At 42.1% G+C, this 18310-nt stretch overlaps 1 protein-coding gene across 2 annotated transcripts in view; it reads right to left on the reverse strand.

The window, feature by feature from the left end:
- Window positions 1-18225, reverse strand: part of LOC135898882 (phosphatidylserine synthase-like) — a 32048-nt gene extending 13823 nt beyond the window's left edge. The window contains exons 1-8 of one of the 2 annotated variants that reach the window (XM_065428072.2): window positions 17898-18225; window positions 15523-15672; window positions 13188-13279; window positions 11196-11240; window positions 7436-7557; window positions 5963-6121; window positions 2128-2279; window positions 248-307 (exon numbers count right to left, since the gene is read on the reverse strand). In XM_065428072.2, the coding sequence (XP_065284144.1) occupies window positions 248-307; window positions 2128-2279; window positions 5963-6121; window positions 7436-7557; window positions 11196-11240; window positions 13188-13279; window positions 15523-15672; window positions 17898-18067 (950 nt within the window). In that variant the 5' untranslated portion in view covers window positions 18068-18225. The remainder of the gene's footprint in view (window positions 1-247; window positions 308-2127; window positions 2280-5962; window positions 6122-7435; window positions 7558-11195; window positions 11241-13187; window positions 13280-15522; window positions 15673-17897) is intronic. The other variant, XM_065428074.2, reaches the window with a different exon arrangement.
- Between the last annotated feature and the right edge of the window lie 85 nt (window positions 18226-18310).

The following is an 18310-nucleotide window of genomic DNA, read 5'->3' on the forward strand; positions in this document are numbered from 1 at the left end:
GTGCTAACTGCATCAGCGCTCTGTCAATTACTCTAAGCAGAAAGGAAACTGCCTACCTGGAAAATGTTTATCATCATCATCATCATCATCATTATTATTATTATTATATGAAATGAACCAACTAGCCCAAAAATCTGCACTCCTGGATTACATTCTTTCTACTATCATTTGATTGTGTGAGTGCACACTTTCATGCATAAAAACAACAGCAATACATATCTAATGAGTAGTGTTGCTAGAAACAAACCTGGCAGGTGTAAACTGCAGCAGCGCTCTCCGAATCTTTCCCGTTGTAGTTTGAATGTTCCTGCAATTAGAAAACAAAAGTAACACTGAGCATCAAGCTGTATTTGATCTCTCCAGTAACCTCATTTCATAAACAACAGTGACAGCAAAGATGCAGGAGCAAAAAGGAAAATGATAGAGTGATGGACCAAGTGTATTGAGTGGCAGCTGCATGGCCAGTATTTGTCCAATATTCCAATATGCATACCTGCCAACCCTTCCGAATTTTTCGTGAATTCAAGTCTCATTGTACGATATTAGAGATGTTACGTCAAGTATTAAAAAAAAATTACAGGGTCTCTTAAGATCTCTCTTAAGAGGTGAACGGCAAAAGCCTACTCATCCTCCTCTTATCATTCGTCTCTTTCTCTTTGCCTCTTCTCTTTCTCTTCTTTCTTTTAGTCATTACTGCTCACTACTAAGCATTTTAGTCATTCGTAATCAATTGTGATCATTACAAGCCGTCGTTAGACATGTTGGTCATATTATAGCCATTACAAGTCATTACTGATCATTAATAAGACTTTTAGTCATTTCAAACTGTCGTTACTAATGTCGTTAGACATATTGGTCATTTTGTAGTCATTACAAGTCATTTCAGTCATTATTAGCCATTACTACTCACTAGTAAGCATTTTTAGTCATTTGTAATAACTGTGGTCATTACAAGCCATCGTTAGACATATTGGTCATTTCAGTCATTAGTAGTCATTATTAACCTCTGCCAACCTCTATTATAACGTTATCACTCACTAACTCACTATCAATCGTTTTTCATTCTTTAATCTGTCTTCATATGGCTTGATGACGCTTCAGCGGACAACTCCGGTGGTCAGGTCTGCCGACAAAAACTTCACCATGAGCCTAGAAAGGCTCTCGCCTTAAACAATTCCATTATCGAAAAAGTTTTAAAGGTGTTACAAGGTGGGCCAGCACATGATTGAAAAAAAAAAACGCATTCCAGGAAAGAAATTGAGATGGTATTTGGGCCACCCTCTTGTGGTAATGCAATGCACAATATACCAGAGAGGTACACCCATGAGCAAAGGTATATGCACCACAGGACTGCCGAAAAAACAGAATTTCTTCGTAATTAACATGCATAAACGGAAACTGACGAGTGCACTAGAGAATTCGTAATGCTGAGTTTGGACTGCAGTCTTTCATTTCAAGTTCCATTCGCAGACACAGGTCTAAATGAGTTTTTTCGCGCAATCCTAGGTCCGTATACTTTTGCTCACGGGTATACATGCTTTGAGCAAACTTATCCAGAATAATTGCTAAAGCAGGCGGAATTGGCAACAGCAAAGTTATTGAAAAACAAAACAACATGTTACTTGTCAGTTTCTGCAGCTTCAACTTTACTGCTGCTTGTCTGCTGTATCTAAAGGCAAACCATAGTTAATAAAGTACAGATGTATTCCACAAAACGTCCATGCTCAGGGCAAAGTCTGAAAAAATATGCATTCTTTTTCTTCCTCCAAGTCCTGCACATGAAATTTATATGAATTTTTAAGTTCACAGGTTAGCCAGTATGAATATAGGTCACTTGCAGAAAATGATCCCATAGACATGCTAATGTGAAAGTGAATACTAGTGTACTAGTTGTTTTTTACTTATACAATGCAGCTTACATGTAAAATCAAAGGTTCTAGCTAATTTTACTTTCATAAGTGCATCATTCTAAACATTAAAAACTAAATGCTCTATGGTCTGGTCACCTTATAAATTACACAATTCCTCAACACAGCAGAGTTGCAGCACAAGCCCTTTATGACGACGTGACATGCTTATACAAGCTGCAGAGCAAAAAGCACAAAAGCACCACGTTAAGTGACTCACTTAATGCTTTCCCATTTGTAGGTGCGCATTTCAAGCTTCTCACAGATGCGCATGCCAAACCAGATGCCCAAACCATTGCACAAAAGCACATCCAGCACAATGGCATCCCACCAGCACTCCTTGAAGTTGGGCAGCAGGTGTGCGAAAGCCATCTGTTGGCCAGAAACAAAAGGAATGGTTTGTCACCGTCATCCTTATTATGAGACCATGAAAAAAAAAGGCAACAGGCAATCAGCATTAATGCAATCAATGTTGAAAATGTTCCCAAAGTTTTGTGCCCAAACGCTACATGTTGGTTCTACAGGACCCCCACAGTCCAATGTTCCCAGATGTCGGTTTCTTTAGCATGCACCAGAATTTCTGCAAATGGAAATTTTTGTGCTCCAAACTAGATGCCACCCTCTAAAGTTGGGGGTCAAACCGATCAAGCCATCACATAAGAAAAAAACTGCAGCACTCTTCCTTCGTATTCTCTGATACACTTAACGGTTTGGGAAGGCCTCAGTTATTTTCCATACACATGCACAGTGCACTTCTGTTAAGCTGAACTACTGAAAATCTGAGCTACCCAAATGTTCATACTGCTAGTGCCTGCTGGCAGCATTCAACCACTGTCATGAGCACTATATTATAGTGTCCTTGAAGTTCCACAATTGCTTGATGATAATGGCTCAAAAGCAATAAGCACGTGCCACAACTTTCTAGACATGTTTAAGATGCTGCTCTTAAAACCAAAATGTTTACATCATAAGGCCTATTTGTAATGACCTTGCAAGGCTTCGCATCATTGCAATTTTTATTGATTAAAATGCTATTGATATGGACATTCCACCGGCAGCCATAAGAAACATTAATAATTTAAAACACTTAATTGCCCCTATAAAGCAATAACAATGCCAGCAGCTAGGAAATACTAACATAAATGAAGAAAAGTTAATGAGCAAGTCGGTGGGACAGCATGGACAGCTATTACTGACTGATGTTTTATACTGTTGGTGAGGTAAAACAAGACAGACGTCGATGCCTGGTGTCCACAAATCATATTTTAACAGGGCAGCTGGCCTTTGACCTTCCAACCGCCAGCTGCTTGGCTCACGCACCATCAGTGTGTTAGGCGTGTTGTCTTTTTTTTGGTCGGATCACTGTGGCCCATAGTAGTGCGCTAATATACTGAGAATTCCATGAATAGGCATGCCACGTGGCTCATTCATGCTAAAATTTTGCCTTGGTAGCATTTTGCAATGGATTTCATTTAATATTATATTTGCGGGCATTACTTGACTGTTTTGTCCACAATAAACTCTAAGTGTATATTGTCCGCAGTGACACCTGTCATAAGATGCCAATTCTACTGCAACAAAACAATGGCGCCATCTATGATGGCTACTGTGAAACATGGTTCAGGTTTATTGTGGATAAAACAGGGGAGGGGCAAGCAATGCCCAAAAATTGTATTAAACTAAACCCACCGCAATATGTTAGGAAAATTTCAGCATAAGTGAGTAAGCAGTTTAACTGGAAGAGTAATGTATAGTGTACGAATGACTATCTTATATAATGAATGAGAAGAAAGGGGGTCAACCGAGGGGTGCGATATTTATTAATTATAGCATAGGAAGCCAGCAAACAGACACCAAGTACAGCACAGGGGAAATTACTTTTACTTACTAATTGAATTAAAGAAATGATAAATTAATGGAAATATAAGTGGATAAAGAAAACTTGCTGCAGGTGGGGAACAATCCCACATCTTCGCATTATGCGTGCGATGCTCAACCAATTGAGCGACCGCGGCGCCGTTCTTCCATCCACTTTCTGGGGTATTTATGTATTACTACTAGAACTAACCCTGGGAGTGTTAGCCAGCGCCACCACTCACAAACCTTGGTTGTGGATGTGGAACATCTTTGAGCATCGCACGCGCAATGCGAAGATGTGGGATTGTTCCCCACCTGCGGCAAGTTGTTTTATGCGAAGCATATTACGAGGGCTCAACCCAGCTCCTCAGGCGCGGCGGTGACCATGAAATCACGTGACACCGTGACGTCACGACAGAGGAGAAGTGGCTTTGGCTCAACTCTTGCAAGACGGGCTGGGTGGGAATCGAACCAGGGTCTCCGGAGTGTGGGACGGAGACGCTACCACTGAGCCACGAGTACAACGCTTCAAAGCGGTACAAAAGCGCCTCTAGTGAATGCGGTGTTGCCTTAGAAACGCGCTGTTTCTAAGGCGTGCGTCTCTTGCTCAGGCGCACATTTCGTTGCCGCGCCGAACGCTGCTTTGCTCGACGCTCACCGCGTCCAATGCGGGGCGCGTAGTCGCTGCCCTGTAGCCCATTGTCTTACACCCCTTGGCGGGTCGACGGGAACGCTGTCGCGTTCCACTCTTGAAGGCGAAGAAGTAATGCATGAGTTGTTTCTTCGTCTAGCCGAACCAAATATAGCCAAGCAACAGCAGTTCACCAGGCTAAACAGTGGTTCAACAACTAAAATAAAGGCTAGTATGCTTCGCATCCTGGGCTTAACCTTACCTAAGCCACAGCCATTTTTTCTATCTTCTTTTATTTCCATTAATTTATCATTTCTTTAATTTAATTAGTAAGTAAAAGTAATTTCCCCTGTGCTTAATTGATGTCTCCATTTGCTGGCTTCTTACGTTATCTTATATAATGAAGTATATATAAAATCTGTTTGCTCGTATTTCCTTTCAATGGGGTATTCTGTCATAACGAAATCAACAATATAAAATCCAACACAGTTTGGTTATAGTGAATCAAATCATCGTTTGCACATGCCTCAAAATACATATTCTGGTAGCAAAAATTTTGAGCAGTCAACAGCGTGTTCATTTGGGCTAGTTGGTAGATCATGTAAGAAGCAGCTTTGAATGTCAAAGAACCACAGGACATAGCACGGACACAGTGCTCTGCTATGTTGTTTAAAGCTGCTTCTTTCAAATCATCACCAACCCCTAATACCTTTGTATAATGGCAACAAAACTTTTGGATGCAGCACAGCGTTTTCGTTATTAACCGCAAATGTGATGCTACAAACAATGCAGACATGAACAAAGTTGCCGCCATATCGACTGGTATGAAATCGTTACTTTGATTGCTGGCTCCCAACAAAGCAGTGCTGGTTCGGCCTAGCAGCCTTACAAGTGCAGCCAGCAGAGTGGCTGATGACAAGCCTTCACGGGAAGTTCACTGCCAATACATTCGCACTCATAGACCTTATCGGCAATCAAGCACAAGATTAGATGTGCAGGCTAAACTAGCAGTAGTAGCAGCAGAGTACGAATCCACATGCAGTCCCCTCTTTGTTTGAAACGTATCTCAGCAACGTACAGCATTTTGGCCAGCAGCACGGCTTGGTTGGACTGCTGTTGGCAAGCCAAAGTGCCGATCCCGCACTATAACACCGATCACATGATGATGGTCGCGTATTTGCAGCGATGCAGCGCTTGTGTATGCAATTTAGTGTTGTTCTCCTTCTCCGTATTGGCATGACAAGATGTCAGTGGGTCATCAAAATCCACAGACCCTTTGCTGGCCTGTCGGAGGCACCCCAGTTGCATTTCTGTTGCATAGATCTGATCACGGTTATCTTTTCTGTCGATATCTATGTGTATGTTTATAAACAAATCCCCGATACAACAAAGGTACTTTTGTGTACGGCATGACATCATCATTATGAGGTTCGACCGTAATGTGCATTCCAATTTTTTAAACACTTGGTGCTGAAGGACTTTAAACAAGAGACCTGCGCTTCTAAGTGTTAATCACAAGCAAGAATATGTAGGCAAGACAGCACGAAAAACAGCCAGTAGCTCTCACCTCTGTGATCTCCCAAGTCACGCTTATTGTCCAGCATATGCCATAGTGCCGCACCAGTATGGCCTTCATGGCCCAGCCAAAGAAGTGTCCAAAGGCAAACACATCCATATGGGCCCACAACTTCTCCAGCGTGATGTCTGAGCAGTTCACACCATACTCCTAGACACATTTGCACAACACAGAAAATGGGTGACATAAAAAAAATTACACAAGAAGCCATCTCGGGATGACTTTCGATTTTAATGCAATTAGCATTTAAGCAATGTAGTGACACACTGTATTGATATCGCTGAAACACGTCATGTATGAGGTGTGTACGCAGCTGGGCTCCTCTTTCGAGCTTTCCACTGGGCATGCCGTGCCATCTAGCAATGGAACCACAATGTCTGCACATGGTGCGTGCTTGAATATGTATTCAGACAAGATTGTCTGAATATATATACATATATGACATGAATTCGATTCTACACAGCATCACAGAAATGTGAAAGGATCTTCCTCTCCCTCCCCTCCCCCCCTTCCCATTTAAGAGCAGCACATACCCAGTGGCATATACCCAGTGACCAAAGTCGGTGTGAGAGGTTCACTGAAGAGTGGCACATCATATCCAGTGACTCAAGTTTGCACAAAAGAAGTTAGATACAGACAAACCTACATATGGTCAACTGAACAAAGTTCCCAAAGAATGCTAACCACCTTCAAACAATGAACTGTCAGCCAGCTTACCATGCATACGATATGTGGGCCCCAGCGAGCCAAGATGTAGGCAAAAAATAAATAATAAGGTTCTGCTGGAGCAAAACATTTGCTTCTGTTTTGCTTGAAGTTTGCAACATGTTTCTATGGCTTGTTGGTTTAACTTGTTGCTATGATTAGTTACAGTAACCTCACGTGTAGCCCAATGCCAAGCAAGGCAACTGCTTCCACCACTGGCATTGGCATTGTGGTTCTGCTTCAATGGTCCCTTGTACATTTCTTGCTTTCTTTTTTGTTCAGTCTTCTTTCTACGTTTTTTATTTTTCTTCTGTCCTTCCATTTCTTTTTTTTTTTGCAGATCGGCTTTAAACAATGTATGTATGCCCTTCTTGTTCACACTGTTGTTGTACTTAATTGTTTATTACAAGATGGCCATGCTTGTTTGCTTCTATTAAAATGACTTTTAGGTCCCATTACCTTCTGTTAATACCCCTTTGGAATCGCTTGTACTGCGATGGTGTCGTTCATAAAATTGAAACATACAAGCCAGTTCGCAATAACCAAAACAATAGGTTGAAAGAAATACACTTGAACTGCAGGCAGGTTGCTGCTGTGCAACAAATGAAACCATTCATGTTTCAGCATTGCATGAGCTTGGCTACAACAATCAAGCACTGGGCAACCACAATGCAACTTTCCCTGACAAAGTGATAACCAAACATTGACATGTTTGAACATCAAAATTGGAAAAGCTTATTATAGGCAGTGCTGTCTCACCTTCTCCAAGTCTATGGAGAAATTCTGCAGCTTTGGGTAGAACCAGTACATGACATTCTTGATTGTAGTGTAGTTTTGGAAAAGCAGGAACAGGAGGCCCATAAGGTAGAGCACACTCAGGCCTGTGAAAGATTGCAAGCAACACAGGTCGCTGTGACCCTGCTGGGCTTGTACACAGCATATTAATTACAAAGCAGCCTAGCCTTGCAAGATAGCATCAATCTACAAGGTTACGCAGGCTCCCCAAACAGTCACTGATGTTTACTACAATAGAGCACAAAATCTAACAAGGAGAAGGTAGATCAGAGGAAAAATGTAACATGATATGGCACCACGTAAGGCATACACTGGAAGCAGTAAGGTGCCATTTCAGGAATGCTCTTCCTTAGAAATTAAAAGTATAAGTTAGGAGTAGCGTTACAACTTCACTGTTCTTTTCAGTGTGGCCATCTACTGGCATCTGTGGCCTTGCTTGATGCACTGAACAACAAATGGACCTACCATCTTAATATTTTCTCTTTCCCTTTTCCTGCAATGACAACTATTATATATTAGTACTTCTCCCCCTTCTAATGACACTCTGTCTGTCTTTTTTCCCTTCTCTTTTATGTTGTTGTTGTTGTTGTTGTTGTTGTTGTTGTTGTTGTTGTGGTGGTGGTGGTGGCGGCGGCGGCGGTGGTAGTAGTAGTAGTAGTAGTAGTAGTAGTAGTAGTAGTAGTAGTAGTAGTAGTAGTAGTAGTAGTAGTAGTAATTCACAGTTTACATTAAAGGAAATAAACAAAAGGAAAGTAAATTGCTGCTGACTGTGCTGTGACTGTCTAGCTACATCTGGTGATTTAGCTAGAATAGACACTGGATCAAGCGTAAAATATGAAGTTTTCACCCTTGCCATCGTCATTGACTATATTAGTTCTACAACAGGGAGAAGGCTCATCCTAACAAGACTCCATTTACCCCTCTCCTGGGCCAGCCAACTCCATCCATGGTTAAGATTGCCAAATATTATTACTCCATTTAATTGTCTGCTGCCTACGACTGCACTTCGCTCCACACCAATTTTTTTCTACTGCTCTAACAGATGATTGGTTATTAGTTCTATGCATCACATGACACACCCGACTCAAAGAAAAAAAGACCGCTAAGTCTACGCCCCTACATCCAGTCATGATGACCAGGAAGTCGAAAGCTTCTATGAAGACGTGGAATCGGCGATGGGTAGAGTGAAAACTAAATACACTATACTAATGGGCGACTTTAATGCCAAGGTAGGCAAGAAGCAGGCTGGAGACAAGGCAGTGGGGAAATATGGCATAGGCGCTAGGAATAGCAGGGGAGAGTTATTAGTAGAATTTGCGGAACAGAATAATATGAGGATAATGAATACCTTCTTCCGCAAGCGGGATAGCCGAAAGTGGACGTGGAGGAGCCCGAACGGTGAGACTAGAAATGAAATAGACTTCATACTCTGCGCTAACCCTGGCATCATACAAGATGTGGACGTGCTCGGCAAAGTCCGCTGCAGTGACCACAGAATGGTAAGAACTCGAATTAGCCTAGCCCTGAGGAGGGAACGGAAGGAACTAGTACATAAGAAGCCAATTAATGAGTTAGCGGTAAGAGGGAAAATAGAAGAATTCCAGATCAAGCTACAGAACAGGTATTCAGCTTTAACTCAGGAAGAGGGTCTTAGTGTTGAAACAATGAACGACAATCTTGTGGGCATCATTAAGGAGTGTGCAATGGAAGTCGGTGGTAACTCCATTAGGCAGGATACCAGCAAACTATCGCAGGAGACGAAAGATCTGATCAAGAAACGCCAATGTATGAAAGCCTCTAACCCTACAGCTAGAATAGAACTGGCAGAACTTTCCAAGTTAATCAACAAGCGTAAGACAGCTGACATAAGGAAGTATAATATGGATAGAATTGAACATGCTCTCAGGAACGGAGGAAGCCTAAAAACAGTGAAGAAGAAACTAGGAATCGGCAAGAATCAGATGTATGCGTTAAGAGACAAAGCCGGCAATATCATTACCAGTATGGATGAGATAGTTCAAGTGGCTGAGGAGTTCTATAGAGATTTATACAGTACCAGTGGCACCCACGACGATAATGGAAGGGAAAATAGTCTAGAGGAATTCGAAATCCCAAAGGTAACGCCGGAAGAAGTAAAGAAAGCCTTGGGAGATATGCAAAGGGGGAAGGCAGCTGGGGAGGATCAGGTAACAGCAGATTTGTTGAAGGATGGTGGACAGATTGTTCTAGAGAAACTGGCCACCCTGTATACGCAATGCCTCATGACCTCGAGCGTACCGGAATCTTGGAAGAACGCTAACATAATCCTAATTCATAAGAAAGGAGATGCCAAAGACTTGAAAAACTATAGACCGATCAGCTTACTGTCCGTTGCCTACAAACTATTTACTAAGGTAATCGCAAATAGAATCAGGAATACCTTAGACTTCTGTCAAGCAAAGGACCAGGCAGGATTCCGTAAAGGCTACTCAACAATAGATCATATTCACACTATCAATCAGGTGATAGAGAAATGTGCGGAATATAACCAACCCTTATATATAGCTTTCATTGATTACGAGAAAGCGTTTGATTCTGTCGAAACCTCAGCAGTCATGGAGGCATTACGGAATCAGGGTGTAGATGAACCATATGTAAAAATACTGGAACATATCTATAGCGGCTCCACAGCCACCGTAGTCCTCCACAAAGAAAGCAACAAAATCCCTATAAAGAAAGGCGTCAGGCAGGGAGATACGATATCTCCAATGCTATTCACAGCATGTTTACAGGAGGTATTCAGAGGCCTGGAGTGGGAAGAATTGGGGATAAAAGTTAATGGAGAGTACCTCAGTAACTTGCGATTTGCTGATGATATTGCCTTGCTTAGTAACTCAGGGGACCAATTGCAATGCATGCTCACTGACCTGGAGAGGCAAAGCAGAAGAGTGGGTCTAAAAATGAATCTGCAGAAAACTAAAGTAATGTTTAACAGTCTCGGAAGAGAAAATCAATTTACAATAGGCAGCGAGGCACTGGAAGTCGTAAGGGAATACACCTACTTGGGGCAGGTAGTGACGGCGGATCCGGATCATGAGACGGAAATAATCAGGAGAATAAGAATGGGCTGGGGTGCGTTTGGCAGGCATTCTCAGATCATGAACAGCAGGTTGCCATTATCACTCAAGAGAAAAGTATATAATAGCTGTGTCTTACCAGTACTCACCTATGGGGCAGAAACCTGGAGGCTTACGAAAAGAGTTCTACTCAAATTGAGGACGACGCAACGAGCTATGGAAAGAAGAATGATAGGTGTAACGTTAAGGGATAAGAAAAGAGCAGATTGGGTCAGGGAACAAATGCGAGTTAATGACATCTTAGTTGAAATCAAGAAAAAGAAATGGGCATGGGCAGGGCATGTAATGAGGAGGGAAGATAACCGATGGTCATTAAGGGTTACGGACTGGATCCCAAGGGAAGGGAAGCGTAGCAGGGGGCGGCAGAAAGTTAGGTGGGCGGATGAGATTAAGAAGTTTGCAGGGACGGCGTGGCCACAATTAGTACATGACCGGGGTTGTTGGAGAAATATGGGAGAGGCCTTTGCCCTGCAGTGGGCGTAAGCAGGCTGCTGATGATGATGATGATGAACAGTGTTGAAGTGCAATTGATCTTGTCAGGCCATCCTTCAAACATTTGGTGGCTCTCACAAAAAATGAGAATGGTGGCTAAAATCAAGGTGGCTTACCAAAGACTATCCTCCACAAAGCTGGGTGTGGTCGAATGAAGGGACCTGTAAATATCAAAGACAAAAGCAAAGGCATTTAGTCTTTTTAATTTCCATTGCACACACGTTTTTAAAGTACATGAGCATATGAAGTTTAACTTCACAAGCAGTGAATCCTAGAAACAATTACTAATACAGAAAAAAATCATTTGTATGCCCTACAGCTGAAGTACTGAAAGGTGCACTGAATGCCAGTAAAATAGACCAACACAAAATTAAATTCTTGCAAGCCTAGCCCCAGAAAATATTCAAATTAGGCAAAAAGTTTTCAATCTACAAACTCGTAATCTCCTCCTCAACAGGTAAACCTGAAGCTCACGGAGGTTTCCTTACTAAGAGCGGGAAGAGCACCCTGTTCCAGCATTTAACAATGCTAACAGACATACAATTATGGGCCCCTAGAATAGCAGTAAAATTTGTGGAACAAATTCCAGCAGCAACTGTCAAAAATAATTTGCAAAGTCAGTGATAGCTTTCTGTTATCCTACTGCATTTTTTTGTGTGGAAAGGATGTGGCCTGGTGCTCTGCTTCCTTCTATGTGCGTGAAACCATCATCTGCACTAACCAATCATGCGCTTCCCACTCTCCTCCTCATCTACTCATGCACTTCCTTCACCCTGTACTCTCCCCCGCACCTGAACTTCCACTCCACTATTTACTTTCCTCCTCCCCACTCTTGTTACCCTTTAATAACATGTTAGATCAACATATGCAAAACATAAAAACCAGGGGAAGTAGCTAAAGAAAGCTATTGCTTTAATCAAGGTAGCAAAATGTTGTGTACGTGGTAAGGGCTGAAGTAGTTTAATTAATGTGTCTGTTGGTTTACACAGCCCTTGATGCACACACTTCATGCTCTCAACCAATGATCAGTGCAGATGCATGATCATTAGGCCATATTCTCAAACAACCATTGTTTAAGTTGAAACAATTAGCTTTTAAGTGCCAACAAAGGGAGTGCGCCATCTGTCATGATCACTATGACGTTTTGCTAAGGTGTCAAGCATTGGAAGCTTAAAATAAAATGTGGCGCTCAAGATTCCAAGAAAAATAGCATTAAACAAAGCATTTCCTTCTATAATACCTCAACAAAGCATGATCCTTATCACGTGGAACACGTGAGAACTTTCACAATGGCCAGTGAGCACACACAACTTGCATGCAAAGTAGTTGTCTCATGCACCTATATCAATTGTTTTATCCTCCATGCTATGAAGAATAGCTTCAATAAGTACAAAGGCACACACTGCAACAAGCCTTCACAAAAGGTAGACAGTTTTAGGACAGTGAGAGAACGCCATGAATGATCAAGAATGCATTTTTCAGGAGAATGCTTGTATTACATTGAAAAATGCTGCAAACTGAGTCATTACATGAGGAGCAGAGGCAGAGTCCATTTTACATCATTGATCACAGACCATGTGAAATCTGTTATTAAGACAACAAACATTTTATCATGAAACAAATACAAATATAAATCAACAGCATTCTGCTTACTCATAAAATATATATGCAATCATTTTCTGCTGAGTTTAATTTAAATGTGGCTTAACACATTCACTGCAGCAGCACTTTTCAAAGTCTTGATTCCTGTGTGTCATGACCCACTGGTGGGTCACTTGTGATATGCGACTGGTGCGTTGTGACCCCCCCCGGTGAGCCACCAGGGAGTTATGCTCCATTAAAACGTCCTGAAAGTGTAGGGAGATGGCACCACGATGCATCAGATAAGAAGCAACAAGAATTTTTTTTTACTTCTTCACTGATTTCTATGTTTGCACCTCGCAAGAAAGCCCAGCACAGCCGCACAGGAAGAATAAATGTCGTGACCTACATGTGGCCCACGTATAAGGGACCAAGGTCCCAATGTACCACTCACAACTTTACAAATTAGCAACAGTGCCCATTCAGATGGCTCCAAAGGCTCTCCCAAGTTTGTCGGTCACCCTTACCATTTGGGAAGGCGAGGACACTGATGATGAGGAAGAAAAATGCTACGCAGCAGATGCCACTCCACATATTCTGTTCCAGATTTGCATCATCTCTGCGAAGCGTAAAACAAAGACAGAATAAGCACCTAAATTTCACATCTCTTTGCTACGCCACCAAGAGGGATAAAAAGCTAGTATGCCAAAAACTGCATTACGGCGTCCGAATAGGAAGAGAGTTGCTATATACATTGGTAAGGATTGTTGGTGGGCTAGCTGGTTCTGATTCATAATGAAAGAATAACAGCACGAGAAAACAAGGACGAGAAGGTGACACACACATGTGCTGATTTACAACTACTTTTGCTTTTGGAAGTGTACAAAATATGTAGCATACACATGACTATATGCAGTCATGTGTATGCTATATATATATTTCGTACACTTCCACAAACAGAAGTAGTTGTAAGTCAGCACACGTGTGCGTCACCTTCTCATCCTTGTCTTCTCGTGCTGCTATTCATTCACTATGCCCTATACAGGCGCAGAGCTGCCCCTTATGAGAAGCAATGTCCACAAAGCAGTAAAATGGTTCCACCAGTAGGTTTGAAGTAAGAAAAACTGATACCACTGGCAGGAATAGCGGTGATAAGTTAGTTTTATAGGCACTAGCAAAAATTTAACGCAGCATGTGAAACGGCACAGGCTTGTGTGATCAAACAAATACTTGATGAAAAGAATGAAAAATGAGCTCTTGGTACATCTCACATATCATATAAGCAGAGCATACTTTAGATAGAATAAATGAAGTATTCTGCCCTGGATAAAAATAAGGACAAAGATAAGGACAAGAAAGTCAGCAGACTTCAGCAATTCCTTCAGCTCTATACTCATTTACTGCGACAGCAGCATTATTTCAGTGAGAAGACCACCATCTTAATTTTGCTTGCCTGCTTTTTCCTTAATTAATGATGCTCACCCACAACCGGGGACTGGAGAAGAAGCCAGCAGTTATTGGGTGGTTTATTGGAGGGTGGGCTGTGGTCGTATAAGAATGCATTAATTTTAAGTAAGCATTTGAAGAAGTTTAAATGACATATAATATTTAAATTATATTTACAAATTTTGTGATATTATAGAAAAAGATGTCTGAATTAGATAAATAAGTTGTGACTATCTTCTTTGCGGTGTTTGCAGCGTCCTTTCCTTATGGCATAGTAATGTATGTTTTGAATTCAAACTATGTGCAAAGACAGAAAAAGAGCGACTCTCAGACTTCACATGTCTAAGTAGACTAGGTTTACTTAGTTGAAATTAGTAGTTTTAAGGAATATTTTGTTCACAGTTGTTTGGCCAAAGGCTTATGCTAATTTTTTTGGTTGACGGCAGTTCAACATTTTACTGTTTGAATATGTTTAATGCTGCCAGGGATGAGGAAGTTGTGTTGAAGGTTTCATACTTTTCAGGTTCTAATAGTAGTTCTGATGGCACTGCCTGGAGATTAATAAACTCTTAGGCCACAACTTCTACTACAACTGATGTCACCAGCAGAATGATGCTGTGCCATCTACAAGATTTGAGCAATTTCTTTTTCCCCATACATTTGCAGTGCTGCTATATAGGACACTAGGTGGTTGTAAGTTCTGTGTGCCTATGTGTAAACTATGTGGCGTTATCACTTCAACGTCAATGTCGACACTCACATCATCGATGCTTTCAATGTTATTCTCCACCAACCACTTGAATCTCAATGTATCCTCTCTTGTGGGCGTGTGCCATGTCTAAGGCTGATCATCATCATCATGTACGTCTCCTTTGAGTCGCCTACACTGTTTTCACGAGCATGACAATGAGAAATTGCACGCCAACACACCGCCATCTTGGAAAGAACAATTTCTCTGTGATGCACATGTCATCCTTGTCCACTACTGTATGCTTGTTCAGGCCTCCAAAACACATGCACTGGCTCCATCACTCTCACAGCCTGTGTGGAGTGCAAAATCTTGCAGTAAATGCCCAGCGCTGTTGTTGCACCAGAGCCCAGTGGATAGCATGGCCAATGCCAAAATGCACCAATAACATGGGTTCGAATCTGAGTGGTGCCAGTTGTGGATAGTGTTCTTTTTCTTCGCCCTGTGGCAATGGTGAAGCTAGGGCTGACGAGGTGACCTGACAACAGCAAAAATGGCCTTTAGGTGTTGTCAGCATAATGAAATGGACGGATGGCACGAACGGAGAAGGCAAGCCCAATTTCGAGCACTTAACTGCTGTCGCAGTAAAATCAATTTTCGGCACTGATCTCTGTCCCAATCAACAACTCAGCACTGCAGACAGTAAAACATGCAAAGGCCTGTCCTACAGTGAGGTCTCTCCTGAGTGCACACAGGAGGCTGGCATCAGAGATGGAGAGCCCTTTTTGGATGCCAAGCAGATAGCTTCGAATTCAGCTCCCAGAGATTGGGCTGATGGTGCCACCAAGAGTCTGGATGGTAAACCACAGGAGACAATACTGGAAAGGAACCCAGGCCAAGTTCTGTATAATGGAGTTGATTAGCATGCCATCTGAAAGCCTAGTGTCAGGACTAATAATTTTCAATGTAAAAATAATGTAGTATGGGCACGAATACAGTGTTAGTGTTCAGTATATAAATGTATTGAAACAATTGCATTGAATTTTGACATTGTGTCATTGCAATTAATGAAAAAAATGTGTCCTGCATGTTTTCAGTCACATCATTATCTACTTAACCTAATGAGTGCCCATGGCATGCTTCTCATCCTATCACAGTGAAAAACAAGTGTGTACTCTACGTAAAAGCTTGTGTGCTCAGGTTATATGCTTTGTACACATGATAAAACAGCACATCGACCACTGTAGGCTCTGCCTACATACCCATCAGAAAAAAACAATTCTAACATGTTACTTCTTTTGCATATAAGCTTATGCTGAAGGGCAACTTAGTCATGCTTGCTTAAGGTGCATTATCACAAGTGTGCACCTCTTAAGTTTGCACAACACAAAGCCGGCACAGTTGCCGCATTGCCCATGTGGTGCTGTAGAAACTGGTCAACAGTGCCCTCCTTGATGCATTCGCCTGCTTCGGGGAAAACGGACTGGTGCATGCTCAACATACGCACAGAGCCAAGGTGTATGTATAGCTTTCAGCCATGCTGTTGTATGGATTATGGCAAGCTTCATGCACAGTGGGCACTGTCACATCCTCTGCACTTTGTGAGGGAAGCAGACTGCTTCTCACAATAAATGCGTGCAGCAAACCAGAAATGCTTGAGTGCAATGCGAGTGACTGAAGTCAATGAGCAAGTAAACTGTATGAAAATTAGTTTTACCTGAATGAATGAACAGTCACATCTAATGAAGATAGCTGATACAATCACTGGAGATATAGGACAAGATCAGTGGTAAGTGGTTGTTCTGCAAGAGGCAGTCCATAGGACCAACTGGTACATACTGACACTGAATGCTGCTAAACAGACAGCTGAAGATATGCTTTTGGTACAAAATGTTGGTTGCCACATGGATCACTGGTATATGAGGAATGGAGTGAAGGTAGCTCACATGTGCAAGTACGATTGAGTCGCTACAAATTATTAATATCACTAAAACACTGCACGCAGATAGGAAAAGAAATGGGCGGTGGAGACACAGCGCTGTTATTTGTTTTCATTACAGTAAACAACTAGAATGGCAAGCAACATTCCTGTTTAAAGTGAGGGCATGCAAGCTTACGAATTACTTGCTGTTGCTCTGGTACACATGACTACAGTAGCTTAATGGAACTATGTTAAGTCACTGGGTTCCCTTCCATACCTACTGCATGTTGGAGTATTTACTATGCTTGCAACAAAACTTGCTAAACTGGTGAAATGCAATGTTTTGCGAGAAGAATACATTACCCTGCTAAACTAATGCACATTCCCTTATGTTCTCATTGCTGCACACTGTTCTGCTCTTGAAGAAATTCAGAACCATTTTTCATGAATTACCATTTGCTTGTGGTAGTCTTGACTGAAGCGTTTGAATGCAAAAGCCGGTAATGTCAAGCTGGTTTCTCATTTTCGTGTTGCCGTTCAGATTATATATATCGAGGTTTCTTTTTTTTAAATTTTTTGATTTATTTGTTTACTTAATTGTTTATTTGCTAGCTCTATCTTTTAACATATGAATGGACACTGGGCTCTATTTAAGGTGAGTATATTAGGCAAATCACAGTTATCAGTCGCTGATATAATTGCACGGCGAGTGCGTGCAGGAGCAAGGTAGCTAATGTTCCAAGTGATACTCCATGCGAAACTGATCGACGCACAGCGCGCAGATGCCTTCGAATATGTTTTAGATAAGCAGTGCGCCCCGTAAAATGAGCGTTATGAAACGTGCAAAAACAACATTTAGACTATCTTTTTTTTCTTTATATATCCGTTTCTTTTTACGCTTTACTCGCTCTCGCGCTGTAAAATGATCTAGCTTGCTCTCCAGTTCTTTTGATGAACATACGTACAGGTTAGAGCTGTTTCTTTAGTCGCTGCCCTCTGCTGCCTTGAACAAAACCGCTTAACGACAGAGCCAGATGCGAAGCGATGCGTTTTTGGCAGCATCTGCGAAATCCTACAGTTGCTGCAAAAGGCGCACATTCGCGATCACGTTTCTCGCCGATTAAAAAGACGCAACGCGCTAGTTGCGCTCCTCTGGAAGCAAAATGGCAAGAAATAACTCACCGTGTGAAGGCGAAGTACAACAGCACAATGATAGACACTGTTAACAGTGTAATTGTGTGAGGTTTGTAGAAGAAATCCAGGGAAATATCGTCCACTGTTCGCTCGTTGATAGAGCCGAAGAAGTCGGGCTTCTGACTAGCCTTTGAGACAGCACCTTTCGATGTGCCCATTGCGAATGTTCATCACACAGGTAATATTTCTGCAAGCTGGACTAACCGGTTGCTGCTCAACCGTGACTACGTAGGTTTACAGCTGGACATAACAAGACGCAAGAAAACCCTTCGGCAAGTGATCAGACGAACTGGTGAACGCTGAATGGGCTGAATCGACTCACGCCATGCCTGAGACTGGAGGAGGGAGAGGAGAGATGTGCAGCATCCTCCTCTCGGTGGGCTCCGCAGAGAGTTCGAAAA

Source organism: Dermacentor albipictus, unplaced genomic scaffold (genome assembly GCF_038994185.2).
Source record: "Dermacentor albipictus isolate Rhodes 1998 colony unplaced genomic scaffold, USDA_Dalb.pri_finalv2 scaffold_23, whole genome shotgun sequence".
Classification (NCBI taxonomy): Eukaryota; Metazoa; Arthropoda; class Arachnida; order Ixodida; family Ixodidae; genus Dermacentor; species Dermacentor albipictus.